At 40.1% G+C, this 17,618-nt stretch overlaps 1 protein-coding gene across 6 annotated transcripts in view; it reads left to right on the forward strand.

Annotated features, from left to right (window-relative positions):
• The window catches only part of KIAA1549 (KIAA1549 ortholog), a 159,510-nt gene that overhangs the window by 77,760 nt on the left and 64,132 nt on the right, over window positions 1-17,618 (forward strand). For all 6 annotated transcript variants that reach the window (XM_060776857.2, XM_067469239.1, XM_060776858.2 and 3 more), the window contains exons 2-7: window positions 1,416-4,136; window positions 6,540-6,628; window positions 10,190-10,367; window positions 11,963-12,093; window positions 14,717-14,900; window positions 16,134-16,193. In XM_060776857.2, the coding sequence (XP_060632840.2) occupies window positions 1,416-4,136; window positions 6,540-6,628; window positions 10,190-10,367; window positions 11,963-12,093; window positions 14,717-14,900; window positions 16,134-16,193 (3,363 nt within the window). The remainder of the gene's footprint in view (window positions 1-1,415; window positions 4,137-6,539; window positions 6,629-10,189; window positions 10,368-11,962; window positions 12,094-14,716; window positions 14,901-16,133; window positions 16,194-17,618) is intronic.

The raw sequence follows: 17,618 nt of genomic DNA on the forward strand, positions 1-17,618 counted from the left end.
AAACTCCTTCTAAGTATCTGAAAAACATAGGTGGCCCTTAGAACACAGTCCAGAAATCTCTCTTTTAGGTCATCTTTTCCTTTCATTGTGTGTATATGTTAAAGAATGGGAGTATTGTAGTGTAGACAACTGAATACTCGGTCCATGGGTTTATGCTGTCCATCACATAACAAGATAGTTATCAGTCATGAATTCAGATTATATCAATATGAAAGGCAGTCTGTACAGATAAAGGAGGCGAAGCTACAAATCCATAATGAAACCAGAAAATAACCGTGTGTACAGTGGTCCCTCGCAACTTCGCGGTTCGCTTTTAGCGGACTCACTGTTTTGTGTTTTTCAATAAATATTAATTTAAATATATATTGTGGTATTTTCACAGGTTTTTTCCACCGCCGCTCTCCGAAACGCTTTCTCTCCTCAGTCCTCCCTCTCTCCCTTCAGCCTTGAAGGGCCTTTCCTTCACTCTCTCTCTCTCTTCACCTGGCGAAGGGAAAGGCAAAGAGGGCTTGCTTCCTTTCTTTCCGTCCTTCGCAGCCACCGCACTGACAGGGAGGTGGGTGGGGGGAGCTATGGGAGGTGGGAGGAGGAGGTGGAGGAAGAGGAGTATTCGGTAAAACAGAAACAGGGTTTATCTTAAGTTTTTAAAGACTTTAAAAAGTGTATAACTACTAAAATAATGTATAAATATTAAAATAATATTACAATAAATAAAGCGTCCCTACTTCATGGATTTTCACTTATTGCGGGTGGTCCTGGAACGTAACACTGCGATTAGTGAGGGAACACTGTACTCCACTTGCTTAGGCTACATGTGATCCAGGAAACTTCTATAGAGGTGAAAGAATGGGATATGATTGTCCACCCCTGGCACCTTCATGGTTGAAGAAGGAAATTCCAGAGCATCATATTATTCTATATATTCTTTCTGTAGCTAGTACTCCATTCAGTCCAGTTGATGTCTTTATGCTCAGATGGAAGAAAGCTTTGTTGTTCAAATTAACAAAGCAGTGAAATTTTGTTAAATGAATAAGTAGGCTGTACCCAAACATTTCTGATGAAATTTGAGTGGAAGCACTCAGTCATGGGTTTACTTTCAGTTCTGATGGGGTGTAATGGGATTGGCCCTTGAAATGTGTTCCAGAAACCCCTGTAGTACATAGAAATTAAGCTGAAGGCATGCATGGGGACTCTTATTAAAACAAGTCAGTGGTATATGGATTCCCTTAAGATAGAAACTTTGAAGACAATTAAAGTGATGTTTTTCTACCATTTTAGCTTTATACATGTTCGATTTTGCAGACTCAGCCTAAGAGACATTGAATCATTGAGTGATCATATATGACATTTCAATGTGTTAATACTCATTTTATTTAACACCATGACTAACTTACTCTCTCCTCTTTTCCTTTCAGATGACATATATTTGGAGCAGCAGAACATCTCCTCTCTTTTTCCAAGTCAAAGCACCATGAACAGCATGACACATGAAGCCTTAACAAAAAGCACAATAGATCCCAAGGCAAATGATGTGTTTCCTGAGGATTTTTTGCCATCTGTTACTTCTTCTGAGGTGACCTTAACAGACCAAGAAGGAACAATTACCATCGCGGATGGACAAAACATACAAGCATTGGATATTTCAGTAACAAGCAATGAGGCAGTCTTAAGTGATGATAGATTTATTAGTGCATTTGCAAATGCACAACAGACTCCTTCATTAAAGTCTTTTACAGAGGACTATCATTCAGGTTCCTATCCAGTGAAGCCAACAAAAGCATCATCACAAACATTATTGTTAGCGCCGTCATCGTCTATTCTATCCTCACTGCTTGACTACACAGAAACACTGCAAACACCTTTGCAAAGGGCTACTTCTGTGCCCCATGACTTTTTGCCATATTTGAAGCCTTTTGACTTGACAGCTGTAACTCTGACTCCAAGCAGAGACTTGTCCCAGGATTACTTAAATTCTGTTGCAGTGGTGGATGACACAACTGGAAAAGAAAGGGAGACCTCCCCCTTTTATGCACTGTCCTCAATATCTTTGCTTTCTGAAGCTGTTGAGGAAAGTTCGCCCATGTTTATGAGACAGATAAATGAGAATACCCCAATTATACCAGATACTTCGACAAGAAACCTTGATACATACACAGGGGTCAATTACAATATCAATAGTCATGTGACAGGAACTCTTGGTTTAAGAAATACATCTGTTCTGAGCATTTTTAAGGAAACTCCTGTTTCATTAGCTAACACAGGGACTGTTACGTCTTCAACACAACTTCCATTTGTTTTTCTCCCTGCTCCCCCAGATAGCATTCTGACTGTTTCTGAGAATCTTTTCAGTGAGGAATTGTTTTCTTATCAAGTCTCCAGAGGTATGGCATCAGTTTTGCATGGCAGTTTGGAAATAACAGCTCCAGTTGAGGTCTTCAGTGACCCTACAAGCCCAGTGCCTTTCACTAGACCATATGCTTCATGTTCCTACTGTGACTTCACCTCAGTTCCTTCAGAGCCAGTTTTTTCAGTGCAGCCATCAGAAACTGATGTTGGCTCAGGTGATTATGTTGAGACTCTGTCATTCATGGCCTCAGAAATAAACATTACACCACTTACATCAGTAGTTAGTGACTTGTATGATGTACAGGATTCTCCTCCAGAAGTCTTTGATACTACCTTTCCCTCAAGACCAGTTGTTCCCTTGTCTTCAAGGTTTACAGAAGTCTCCAAGTCACACGATATGGGAAATAGCCTTAAAGATGTAATATTTACGTCAGTTTTCCCTCCCTATGTCCAGCCTTCTGATATTATATCACTGGAACATACTTACAACAGTTTTCCTAATTCTGTGACCAAAACAGCTACATTGACACCTAACATTGTGGAGGATGTACCATTCAGTGTTGCCATGGTCCCCTCTGAGTCTGCCTTCATTGAAAGTGTGAGCACACCATCCATGACCATCATGAATTTAAGCCTACTGGAAACACCTGAATTTATGCCACCAATGTCCACACATTTCCTTGGCAAAACAGTTGAGGGTTTTCCCACAGAAGAATCTGCTGTAAATAGATCAGACATTCCATCCAGCCTTTCATTAACACTTTCTCCCTCTGAGCCAGATGTCTTGTCACATTTGTCATCTGCAACAACCACATCATTCCTGCTAATGCCAAGTGATTTATCAACATTTGTACCTCACATTTCACCCACATTCCTTCCATCATCTGTGCTTTTTGACAGTTCTCCTACTTGGGGTTCTTCTGAACTCCCAGCTGTTGATGTCACAGGCATAGAGACGTCCCAGCCTTTTTCATGGCAGTCTTTATTGTTTAATGCAAGCTCATTTTCCATTCCAGTCACGCACAGTTCTGCAACAGTGCCATCAAGTTTCTATATGAACTCCTCTGTGTCACTGGAACCAACTTCAACTTTACTGATAGAATCTGAATTTCACTTTACCTCAGCTTTCTCAGAAGCTACCTCTCCACATGAGTCATCGTCTTTAGCCATTGATACAAGTGGCCCTGTGCAGGTGCTGTCCACCTCTGTTTTGGAGCCTACTTTCACCAGCAATATGTTGGGTGATGAACCTCGTGTGACCTCATGGTTCTCCTCTCTACAGACAGCGACTGTCTTGACATCTTCATCCCCTTTCTATACTACTACTGCTACTATGGAGGATACTGGTGCTACTGCTAATCTCAGTTTCGTTTCCTCTTTCACTGAGGCAGCTGTTAACACACATTTTTTTAAAACCACCCCCAATATCCCCTTATTGGCTACCGACAGGAGCAGTATGAAAGTCTCCCCAACTGAATCAATGGGCATATGGTCATCATCTGTTCCTACAGTGATGCCTTCATCTGTAATTACTTCAGTTGAACCTGGCATTCCAGCACAAACTAACACAACTGAATTTACCAGTGTGACAACCTCTGCTGTCACTACTTCTAGTAGCAAAACAGGCCTTTCTGAAATTACCAGCATTACACCAGGTTCTTCTGCATCCTCTTCAACCTCTGCATTGGGCACTACTCTACAAGTTACAGTGGCAACCATTCCAGCTACCACAACTAGACAGCCCTACATTTGTGATATCACAGTTCCTGATAAATACCTAGTGACAGCGGGTAAGACACTTCTTGTTAAATTCAATTGTTTTTTTGTTTATTAAAATCATCCTTAGAGAAAACCCAAATAAAAGAAAATGTAATGGTGGCCTCAGTTCTGACTAGCAATACGAGTTTTCCCCAAACCACAACTATCTATATATTTATTCATTCACAGTATTATATATCATGACCTTCAGTGGAAAAACTTAATGACCTCTGTTTTGAATTCGAAGTGAAGAAGCAATAGTATATGTCCAGATATGCTTCCTCTGCTTATCCTTAGGGATGCCCAGAATGTACCTCTTCTGCCAGAGAAGAAGCAGATTACTCTTCATGAAATCAGACTGAGGGCCCCAAGGGATTCATTTATCTGCCAGGCATAGTAGACAGCTCCAGAATGCATTGAACTATGCATGTGGCTCAGCCTAGATCAACCTCATCTTCCTTGCACAGTGACAGCGTTTCTGTTTATAGATCTGTAATTACATCCCCTATGAATTCTAAAGTCCCCTCATTAATCCAGTGAGAAACTCCCACCATTTCTTCTTCCACTATTTCCCAGGTGTCCACTGAGGCTGGTTTTATTGTGTGGCTTCAAGTCAATTCCAACTCATGTTAGCCCTAAAGGCAAGCCTACCATGGGTTTCTTGGCAAAATTGGTTCAGAGGGGAGTTTGCCTTTGCTGTCTCCTGAGGCTGAGAGAATATGACTTTTGCAAGGTCATGCAGTGGGTTTCCATGGCTGAGTGGGGATTTGAACATTGGTCTCCTGAGTCCTAATTTAATGTTCAGACCGTTACACCATGCTGACTCCCTCCTCTAAGTCTAGGAGAGGAATTACTGTTATATGTCCAAACACAACACTGCCTGTTGATTTATCATGATGTAGTTCAAGCCTATTCCACACTTTACATTTTGTTCTTTGGTTTTTTGTCGTGTCAGGAGTGACTTGAGGAACTGCAAGTTGCTTCTGGTGTGAGAGAATTGGCCGTCTGCAAGGACGTTGCCCAGGGGACGCCTAGATGTTTTGATGTGTTATATTCTGGTACAGCCGCACCAGGAGCTCCAGCTTATCTTGCTATTTGTTGATTACTGCATGTATTTTAATGTACTATGCCTTTGCAGTTAGATGGCTTTCCTTAGTTTGCATTTATTGGATCTATGACCTGTCAATTGTCGTTAGGTTCCCTGGTCCCGCCCCCTTTTTGGGTTTTGGAGGGAATAGGAGCCATTTTGGGTCAGTCCACACAGAAAAGCCTTTCATACAGGACATAAAACCAGGAGCTCCTGTAGAAAGCTTCATCTTCTACATCTTGGCTGGGGAGATACAGCCCCACAGCTTGGCCGGGGATATACAGCCCCATAGCTTGGCCAGAGAGATGCAGTCTCAGCACAGCTCTTTTGCTGAGGATTTTACAGCCTTACAGCTCCTTTGCTGAGGGAATCCGTTCCCACAGCATTTCAGCCAGCCATCACTGAAACCTGAACACCTTCTTTTCCCCTGGAAGTCTACAAAGCTCTGCTTGGTAAGCGTCACTTGCGGCAGCCAGAAGCAGTTGGTACCGGGTGTAGGGGCTCCACACCGACAGAGACAAAGACAGACTGCCCAGATAAGAGGTTAAGGATTCCCCCATTAGTTAAAATGCAGTTATGAAGATAGTGCCTGTCCCCTGTGGACAAGATTGAGAGAGCCAATAGACTATTAAGAAAGCCTTGAAGTACCTGTTTGATTTCAATAATAAAGAACTTTGTTGAACCTTTAAGCAATCTAAAGACTCTGTTTAAGGAAATCCAAAGGCCTTTAATCTGAGGCAGCCCCGGTGTCCCGTTGGGCACACAGAATTTATGTCCTGTCTACAGTCTTATGTACAGGCCCAGCGTGTGACAGCACATGTTACCATCCTTGTGGGAGGCTTCTTTCATGTCCCCGCATGAGAAGCTGGAACTGATAGAGGGAGCTCATCCGTGCTCTCCCTGGATTTGAACCTCTGACCTGTTGGTATTCAGTCTTGTCAGCACAAGGGTTTAACCCACGGCATTACAGATATTTCTTCTCAGGACTGAAAATATGTGTTTGCATATGTTTTATACATTCAGAGCTATGAAATACTTAAAAGCATCAAGCAAAAAGATTAGCCCTTATCTTGAATATATTAAAGTTATACTCCATTTTTAATCTACAACACTTTAGATTTGAAAAGAAACATAGAGAGAGAGCTTATGTATCTTTGCCCAGCTGCTGAATGTGTAGTAAGAATTGGCTTTTGGTTTTACACATATCTCTGCAAATCTGCAAGCACTACTTTCCTATTGCCAGATATTTCTTCAAAGTCATATCTCAATCTGCACTGTTTGAATTGCTGTATTTAAACCATTATGTGCATGATTAAAACTAAATTTGTTAATCGATTTGCATTTCTAGCACTTGCCCGGAAATCTGTATTAGAAAATGTCAGTAAATCGATCAAAGAAATCTTGAAAGCCGAGTTTAGGAGACAAGTAGAACTGGAGGTAAGTGCTTATTAATACACAATGTGATGTATATGGAAGAAGGACATTATATATAATTGCACAGACTAGAGACATCTTCCCACGGATATTTGAGAGGGAGATAGGGATTGCATGAATATAGATGATGAATTTAACTGGCATCTCAGTCCTAATCCCTTTGTGCTGTCGGTAAACTTTTTTAGTGTGCCAGTATTAACATGATGGTTTATGAAGTGTCAGCGCAGTGGTGAATTTCTCCTGTCCTTGTTTGCTCGTTCAGGAAGTCCCAGAACAGGGCTTTAAATCTATTTGCCTCTCTGAGCCCACCACAGCCTTAGCACAGAGGAGGGAAGATTTGTACAGTTCTCCTCTGCATGCTTAAATTCACAGCAACCACTTCAGAGCAGTGCTGCTTTCATGTCAAAGATCCTCCTACAGTGAATCACATGGATTTATGCTGGTGAAAGCCTAGGTAGATATCTAGCATTTTCTGTAGCACATAAATTATACAAGAACTGGTACCAGTTATGGCATAATTCAGATACATTACTAATGTTTGCACCCTTGCTTTATTGCAGTAGGTGAACAACTATGGCGTTATTTGGGGTCTGTAGTCAGGAGCAGAGGTGGTGCAGTGGGTTAAACTGCTAAGCTGCTGAATTTGCTGACCAGAAGGTCAGCGGTTTGAACCCGCTGAATGGGATGAGCTCCCATTGCTAGCCCCAGCTTCTGCCAATTTTAGCAGTTCAGAAACATGCAACTGTGAGTAGATCAATAGGTACTGCTTCAGCGGGTAGGTAACGGTGCTCCATGCAGTCATGCTGGCCACATTACCTAGGAAATCTCTACGGACAACACTGGCTCTTCGGCTTAGAAATGGAGATGAGCTCCACCCCCACCCCCCCCAGAGCCGGACTCAACTCGACTTAAAGGGGAGACTTTACCTTTACATTTAGTGACCATAATCTTTTACCATTAGTGATGCTGAATAAGGCATGGGATAATTGTAGGCAAAAAGGTGTCTTGAGAGTCACAGTTACTTACTTCTGTTTTACTATTCACAGTTGATACTCCATTTTCCAGATTTTACTTTTGCAGATTTGATTTTGCATGGATTTAAAATGTTCTATCTAGGAATCTCTAGATCTTCTAGTGCTACTATAGACATCTCTACGAATCTCTAGGTCCTTCAGTACAATTATGAGGCTGATGGTGTGTTTTTAATTGTATTGTGCCCTGCTTTAAAGAGAGGCAAGTAAGAAATAAAATTACTATTGTTGCTGTTGCTGTTTCATCTGGTGGAGCTTGACCATAGAGCCATACTAGAGAATCTAAGGATTCCTAGAGAATGTTCTCTCAAGTAAAAAAAATACAGCAATTCTTTAATTTACAGTTTTTTACTTTCTTCTTGGGGGATGGCTTGTGCCCCATGCCCTTAATGTGAATGTGAAGGGCTGGTTGTACTGTGTGTATTTACATCCCCCCCCCCCTTTATTTACATTGCTGAAATTTGCTGAAATTTGGGCAATTATAGGTCTCCTTTTGTAATCTGTCATGCACGAAACCTTCCAAAATTGGCTTAATTTTCTGTGAGTCTCACTGGGCAAAGAAGACATGAAATGATAGGAAATCATAGTGGTGGAAAAGACCACAAGCACAATCCAGTCCAATCCCCTTCCCAGTATTCCTACTCATGTTTGAAATGTGATTGAACTGTGTTACAAATGAAAGCCACTCTTCATCATGGGTGGATGGTGGCATTTGTTTGTAACTGCAACATTTTTAATCTGGAGAGTTCTTACCTTTCTCAAGATGATCTGTGCCTCTTAATGAAGTGCTGCCAAGGTTACTATGTTTTGAGATTAACTGCTACGGAGCTTAATAACTCTGCACTAATGAGTTGTTGTCAGCTATCATGGAAAAATGCATTCCCTAAGGAAGAACGTCTTCCTGAAAATGAACTTGGGTTACTGTCAAACTCTACATGTTAGCTAGCCATATACTGCACAATTTGAACAAGCACCATTCCTTAATATCTTTACATGTTGTATTATGTATATTATTACTTTATTTTATGTATCTATATCATGCCTTTTCTGTAATATACCATCCAAAGTGGCTTAAAACAGAAGCTTAAACAAAATGCAGCTAAAACCAATCACAGTATTTAAAAGAAGATTAAAATATTAAATAATTGAGAAATATTTAAGTTATTAAAGGGTCTTTTACTCTTTGAATTTGGACCCCTCCTCTTCTGTTCCCATTGTGAGAACTGTTCAGCAGTGGAACTCTCTGCCCCAGAGTGTGATGGAGTCTCCCTCTTTGGAGGCTTTTCAACAGAGGCTGGATGGCCATCTGTCGGGGGTGCTTTGAATGCAATTTTCCTGCTTCTTGGCAGGGTGTTGGACTGGATGGCCCACGAGGTCTCTTCCAATTTTATGATTCTATGATTCATTGCTGGAAGCATGTTTTTTTAGGATGTGACTGCATGATGGGAAAGAAATGATGCCATATTCGGGATATCATTCCAACTTTGAAGTTTTGTGTGCAAGGAAACCAAAACAACTCCTAATTTGCAGTTATTTGGAAGAATCTTTTCAACTAACAGCTAGTTCATTTATTTTTTGTTCTTCTATATATCTTCCTATGTATTATTAGCTCTGCTAAGCATCATAAAAGGAAACTGTTATGTTAATAAAGATAAACAATGGTTTGTTGTGGTTATTTCAGTTGGATTAGATATTATGCTTTGTCTATACAGAGTAGAAAAGAGGAGGTTTATTACTGTTTGAATGAAATAAGGCAAAAGTGATATTAACTGGGAAAAAAGGAACACATTAACTGGTGTTGAAAGAGTATTATAGAGGATGTAATCAAAAATTTATAGGAACCAATCTTGTCTGCTAGTTAAAATAGATGTATCTTTGTCCATATATCCATTTCAAATATTCATAAAGATTAAATACTTTGGGTATACTCTGCAGCATTGCAACTCAAAGGAGTGGTCTGCAAGCTGCTGGTGAGTTCCCAGGAATGAACGAATGAATGAAATAGAGAAAGAGAGAGAGAGAGAGAGAGATGGTCCACCTAAGGGAAAAAATCTGTGCCAGTCCTTCCCTTATCGAACAGTGAGCTATAACATAGTCTCCTGTATATTGCTGATATATAGAAGGCAAAGTTGATGGTCTTGAAGTGTGCAGTACAGTCAGCTCTCCACATTTGCTGGAACTGGGGTGCAGGAGTCCTACATAAATGGAAAAACTATGACTAAAAACACATTTAATTTTTTTTGCCTGAGAAAACACCTTTCCAGAAATCTATTTAGTCCTGCACTGCAATACAATAGTTGTTGTCTACTGGATGTTGACCATAGAGTCACACTGGGTGGCCTAGTGATTCTTAGAGAAACCATATGAATCAAATCAAGATCTGCAAAAGTTACACCCACAAATGTGGAGGACTGACAAAGATTGTTTGCAGAATACTTTGTCAACTAATACATAGTCTTTTTCTTAATACATACAGTAATACAGCATACATTTTTTGGGCTTTAAACCCTTCTTTTCTGTTTCTTTTTATCAGGTTTATGGTCTTTCCCCCAAATTCTCTTTTCTGGTGACCTCAGGTCCTTATGTTTACACAGCAGTTGCTGTCATCAATGCTCTTGTGAACAGCAGTCTTCTTCATGGTCAGATACCTGCCATTTCATCCTTGCAGCCCTCTTTCCCTGTTCCTGATCACAAGTTCCAGGTGCAGACCGGTAAGCTTAACCAATTCACCCTTGTGGTTTTTGCCATGAAATGAAACAAAGCAATGTAGCATCGTTAATTTGAGTTATGTTGTGGGATGCAACATGAGACCTAAATCCAATCGGTACAAATACAGTAAACCCATTAAATCAGTTGCTGAATGCTGAATTAATGCATTTGTAAATCCATTTTACTGTATTTAGTAGGTATACTTTAGTTGAGATTACCAATAAGATTCAGAGCAGTATCTTTATCAAGTTATGTTGATATATTATGTGCCTATAAAAGGGTGGTGGTGGAGGAGGTGAATTCATGTAGCTATATTGGCTTGCAGATAATATTGCTATGTCAGTACACAATGGAAATGAATAGTGTAAGGTTTGGCAACAACTCTAATCACTTCGGCATTAACAAGAAAATAATTGCCAGTTTTCTTATGGTACACAATAATTACTTATTGTTCCTCATAATATATAGAACTCATGAATTTATTTGATGTTCAGGGAGCACTTTGTAATAAAATCTTGAGACTAAATGAAGATATGTGATTATCAAAGTCATGTAGAAATGAATATTTGCTTTGTCACAAGTCCTTGGATTCAGATACTAGAATCCAAGGATTCAGATACTAGAATCCAAGGACAAAATATCACTGCTAACCAAACAAATGTACAGCTCTACAGAGCAGCAAGTAAATGTGCAAATACTTTCTGGCGCACAGGTATGGTATTACTGTCCAACACAACCCATGATTTTGCTAGACAGATATTCCTATCATCCCTCTTCATTGGCTATGTATTATAAAGCTGTGGGAGTTGTGGTCCAACAATATCAGAACATCGCATCACCTCTGTGCTAAGCCGAATTAAAATCACAAGACATGTATTCTAGTGTTCCTCAATTATCTTCTTATTGTTCAGCCTGAGCCAAAGGATTGTGAGGCTCTTTGGGCCCTTCCACACAGTCCTATATCCCAGAATATGAAGGCAGAAAATCCCACATTATCTGAGTGTGGACTCAGATAACCCAGTTCAAAGAAGATAATGTGGGATTTTCTGCCTTGATATTCTGGGATATAGGGCTAAATGGAAGGGCTCTTTGTTGCTACTGTTCCTATCTATTTTAATGTGTTATTTGATGAAGCATAAACAGGATTGTCAGTGGTAACTCTCACTACTGATTCTTATCAATACCAAATTGTAACATAGTGCAGTCCCTAGATCGGGGCGAAAAAGACGTGTAGCTGGAAACAAACTTTCCACACAGCTCTATATTCCAGAATATCAAGGCAGAAAATCCCACAATATCTGTTTTGAACTGGGTTATCGGAGTCCACACTGCCATATATTCCAGTTCAAAGCAGATAATATGGGATTTTATTTAGCTGTGCAGAAGAGGGCAATGCACTGCATTAATTACTAGGCACAGCCAGTTAGGTCCACTGAGCTTGTATTTCTGACTATTTAGGCAGCAGAAATACCTTGTAATTTTAGAGCTGGAATGGCAAATATTGTATCTGAGAGACACTAGGCCCTTGTGGTGTGAGTACTTTGTCCAGATCTTAACTTAGATTTAGTCACATTAACATTTGTCTTTCTGTTTCTAGTACTTCAGTTTGTGCCTCAAAGTGTTGATAGTCGGCTCTGTAACTTCACCCTGCGCATTGAAAAAGGGCTGACAGTTGCGTTTATGGAAGTAAGGAAACATCACTTGGACAATTCCAATGTTACTGTACAGGTGAGATTATTTTTTTTCTGAAGTTTTTCCAGCACTGAATCTAGTTACACCTATGGTGGGAGTAGCATCATTAGAATGGGTTGTTTCACTTGCTCCAATCAGCAGGAATAAGATAGACGTTTTCATTATGCCCAGTAAAGAGGGCAGGTCCTAGAAAGGCTGGTCTTATTCCTGCCTGCTGCTCTAATAGGATGCATCTCTAATTGGTCTCTGTATCACCGATTCTGCGTCCACAGATCCAAACACCCACAACTTGAAAATATCCCCCCTCCCGCGCAGCCTAAAAATCCCAAAAAGCTAACTTTGATTTTGCCATTTCATATACTAGGCACCATTTTAATATGCCATTGTATATAATGGGACTGGCATCCACAAATTTTGGTACTCACTGGCAGTAAAATTTAGAATTGCATCATATAAGCAAAATCCATCATAATTTTTTTGGCAGGAAGATGACCCCCCCCCCACCCCCCCAGCCAACGGGCCCCTGTGCTTAAGCACACTTAAGCACAATGGTCAATCCGGCACTGCTTCCTGGAAGATGCTGGAATCAAATTTTTCCAGATACCAAAATCCCACCATACTTCACTCAATTCTTTTTTTCAGTTTCTTCTATTTCTGCTCTTACTTTACTACTCTTCCCTATTCTCCAAAAGAAATAAAAGGCTTTATGTATTGTCGAAGGCTTTCATGGCCAGGATCACTGGATTGTTGTAGGTTTTTTCGGGCTATATGGCCATGGTCTAGAGGCATTCTCTCCTGACATTTTGCCTGCATCTATGGCAAGCATCCTCAGAGGTAGTGATGCTTGCCATAGATGCAGGCGAAACGTCTAGATGATGGCCATACAGCCCGAAAAAAAAACTACAACAACCCAAAAGGCTTTATGCTTGCCATTCTACCACTTCTTCCTCTGCTTGCCTCCCTGGGAGCAAAACAGCAAGCATATGCTTTGAATGCGATTTTCCTGCTTTTTGGCAGGGGATTGGACTGGATGGCCCACGAGGTCTCTCCCAACTCTATGATTCTATGATTTGCAGGCTTGATCAGACTGAAGAAGACTGGAAACTTTCTTTGCTACTTGAATTCTTTTCGCCCCTGCATTTGTGAACAGGAGACAAAATAGAAGGGCAGCACAACTTTCAAGGAAACATGGGACAGATTAGGGAAAGCACCTCTGTTCTTCTCCCTCATTGCAATGCTAAAAGTCTGAAATGGCTTGGGGAAAAGACAATAGATGCAGGATGGAATAAGTAGAAGGACTCACCAGTCAACTGCTCTTCATAGCTGAGAAGGAGCTTTGCTCTGAATGTGCAACATTACTCTGAATGTTGGTTTCTCAAGAAGCTGTTGCCATTGCCTCTGGTAGTTCTGCTACCTCAGCAGCAGCAGAGTTTTCCTCCACAGTGTGGCAGAGACCCATGTATATTTGTGCTTCATTGGCTAGAATTCTTTCTGTCATTCTGGAAATTCTCCAGGGACTGCCAACTGATGGTTCATGGGCTGACATTGGTCTATAGACCACAATTTTTAGCAGACTACTTGATATAATTATTAGTGTTGCCACCATGAACATCATCAGTATCCTTAAGTAATCTTAGTTCTTTGATATAGATTGAAGTTTTAGTGGGTGTATTCATGAAATTTTCAGATCTTACCAAATTGCTAATAACTGTATTTGAAAAAAAAAGTATCAGGATTCAAGAGGATCATAACAGATTGGAAAACTTTGCTAGAATTGAATGCCAATAGGAATATATTTAAGATTTTACATCTAGGTAGGAAAAATCAGCAGTGTGAATATAGGATGGGTGATACCTAAGTTGATGACAGTATGGCGGAAGAGGATTTTAAGATTTTAATGGAATGCAAGCTAAACATCAGTCAACAATGTGATGTGTTAGTAAGAAAGCCCAATACAACTCTGGGCTTCATCAACAGAACTATAATGTCAAAATGAAGGGAAACAATAGCACCACTATTCTGCTTGGGTCAGATCTGACATGAAGTTTCTAGTTCTGTGGAATAAACAACAGTGTGAAAATGAAGGATACCAACCTGGAACATATCCAGAAGAAGGGCTTTGTGTGTATGTGTCAGGAGCGACTTGATTTTTGTGTGTGAGAGGAGTGACTTGAGAAACTGCAAATCGCTTCTGGTATGAGAGAATTGGCTGTCTGCAAGGACATTGTCCAGGGGCCGCTCTGATGTTTTACCATCCTGTGGGAGGCTTCTCTCATGTCCCTGTATGAGAAGCTGGAGCTGACAAGCAGATGCTCACCCCGCTACTCAGATTTGCACCACTGACCTTTTGGTCAGCAATCCTGCCAGCACAAGGGTTTAGCTCAATGCACCACTCCAGAAAAAGGTGACTATACTGAAGACAGAAGGTTGAAACCAAAGAAGAGCGGCTGGTCTATGGCTTTCTGATTCTATATATTGGAGTTTTAGCCACTGTACTGTACCATTTAAACACAATTGAATCAGCTGTAGGAATTGAGGCAGTCAGAAACTATTGTACCTCTATTGAGCTATGTGCCCTTTGTTATTTTTGCATTTTGGGAGCAAGCAAAAACAGAACAGTGCTAATTGTGTTTACTTTCTTTTTTATTTTATTTTTCAGATATTGAATATAACTCTGGGTAGGTCTAGAGGTGTATTTCGGCAAGGCCCTGTGCATATTATATTTGCCATTCGAGAGAAACGTGGATTCTTAAATGGTTCTGAAGTCAGTGAACTGCTGAGGAATCTGTCTGTGGTAGAATTCAGTTTTTACATGGGTTTTCCTGTACAACAGATTGCAGAACGTGAGTATTCATGGAATACAATGATTTTTGCTTTCTTGCAATCCTACTCAGTTGAATGTATTTTAAACCTGAAATATTTTTGTTATCCAGATTTCTGAACATGGAAAAGTAATTTTTTGTACTATAAGTTTCCGATGCTAGCTGAGGATTTTGGAAGTTGTAGTCCAGAGTAACTTCCAGGTGCTTGGTAAAATATGCTTTGTATTTATACTGATGTTAAGTATTTAGCACTAGAAGATGCATAAGATGCATACTGACTTAAAAGACATAAATTATGATGAAATGATTTCACTGCAAAGGGGAAATTGGTGAAAGAAGGATCTTTGAAACTGACAGATATATTTTAGTAAACATTTTCTTGGGCTCCAATCCACTATAACAGATGCAATTAACATGAAAGGCATACTTATGCTTTATTTCATGTCAGGAGCAACTTGAGAAATTGCAAGTCACTTCTGGTGTGAGAGAATTGCTCATCTGCAAAGACGTTGCTCAGGGGATGCACTGATGTTTTGATGCTTTTCCATCCTTGTGGGAGGCTTCTCTCATGTCCCCGCAGGGAGAGCTGGAGCTGACGGAGGGAGCTCATCCACGCTCTCCCTGGATTCGAACCTCTAACCTGTCGGTCTTCAGTGCTGCTGGCACAAGGGCTTAACCCATCATGCCACTGAGGACTCCTATACTTATGCTGAAATACTCTTTATTGGTTAGTCTTACAGGTGCTATTAAAAGCTTCTTTTCCCCTATCTCTTTTTCCTCTTATGCTGAAACAGATCAGCACGACTATAGTCTTATTTGTTGTGAAAGTTAAAACTTTGACTCAGAAGCTTTTCTCATTTTCTTCAAGGGCTCAAAACATTTTTTATATTTGCTAGGAATGTACATAGCCTTGGGATTCCAGAAGGTAGTACACCTAGGTAGAAAAATTGACCTCTCTGCATATAAACTATCCAATTTTCTAATTTGGCAATTTAGCTTTCTCCCCCTCTTCCACTCTCTCATAATATGCAAGCATATGATTGCTCTGTGGGAATTTAATTAATTTAGTTTAATGGTTAGAACGTAGAACTGGCAGTGATTATTATCTTGGTGAATTGACTTTCCCCAGGACCGTGGCCAATTTTGTTCTACTGTCTCAGAATGAGTTATAAAATAGTTACTTGATTATGGGCTGTGATCTTCTAAGTCTTTTAATACATATTTCCCAATGGTCTCTCTGTTATTTCCTTCTAGCTGTTTATTACCCTCAGCTGAACACATCTCATCTGATGAAGTCTTCCTGGGTGAGAACGGGTAGGTACTGAATTGCTTTCATGAGAACCTATTAGCTGGATAATATAAGAACCTACAATTAATTTTTCAAAGTGGTGTTTGCAGTTCTAAATGGTGATGGGCAAACTACTCCTGGCTCACTTTGGATTGATTCAGAAAAGAATCCGGTTTTCTTCCTAATCCACCACACTTTTCTGAGCCAGTCCTAGACTCTACAAATGGAAAGCAGCAGAAACAAGGATAGGGCAGTGCTCCAAGAGAAAGGGTAGAGTAGCCCATGGGATTTGTTGTTTAGTAGTTCTTTCTATTAGAGAACCTTTCCAGAATTTCCATTCTGAAGCCCACCCATAAACTATTTACTACTGTCTTCACTGAAACTATGGCATCTGTCAATTCTTGGTCTGGCAAATTTGGCCTAATCCAGCAATATTTTATCTCTACTGGATGTGTATACTTTCCTCCTGTGTCCCAGACTAAAACGGTTTATTCAGAAATTGTACTCTAATCACTACTGTATTTCCTGTCTATAAGTAAAATGATAAATTATGAAGAACCCTAGGACTGGACCACTGTCAGAAATGGCACACTTGTGTTGAGCTGCTCTCTTCTTTCTGTAACCTGTAATTAAACTCACCCTGTGACAAAATGGTACTACCGTGGACGTGCGTGTGTTGAAATTATTGCAACATCCTTCTCTTTTTTGATTAATTGCATCCCTTCTACAAAATGCTAGCGAAAAAGGAGTACACAACAGTGGGAAAAAGAGAGCTTAGCAATTATATTTTATATACATGTACATTATACATGATTTTAAAGTAATAATGTCATCTCTCCGAAAAGACAGATTTTTTTGTTTGAGAGTGATTGAGCATAGAATTTCTGCATGTAAAATACATCCTGATTCTTTGCATGCTTTTTTCAAAAGAACCCCCACTGCGTTCAGCTGTTTGTCCCAGTTTTGCAGCTATCACTTTGATGCAGTTCCAACATAGAAATAAGTACATGGGAGAGGAGATATTGAAGGAGGAGACATGCTGATATGAAGACTGCAAATATCCTTAGATAGGTATTTAAATGTAAAAATGCTAAGTAAAATTAAATGTTTTTCAAAAGCTGTGCCAGATATTTTAAAATAATAATAATAAAAATAATAATTATACTATATTTATACCTCGACCTTCTCATCCTGATGGGGGACTTAGGGCAGCTTACAGACCATAGCATACAATTCCACATTATACATACAGTAATAAACATAACATATCAATGGAGTCCCCGGTGGCACAGTGGGTTAAACCGCTGAGCTGCTGAACTTGCTAACCAAAAGGTCACAGGTTTGAATCCGGGGAGTGGTGTGAAATCCCAGCTTCTGCCATCCTAGCAGTTTGAAAACATGCAAATGTAAGTAGATCAATAGGAACAGCTCCGGCAAGAAGGTAATGTCGC

Source organism: Anolis sagrei, chromosome 5, assembly GCF_037176765.1.
Source record: "Anolis sagrei isolate rAnoSag1 chromosome 5, rAnoSag1.mat, whole genome shotgun sequence".
Classification (NCBI taxonomy): Eukaryota; Metazoa; Chordata; class Lepidosauria; order Squamata; family Dactyloidae; genus Anolis; species Anolis sagrei.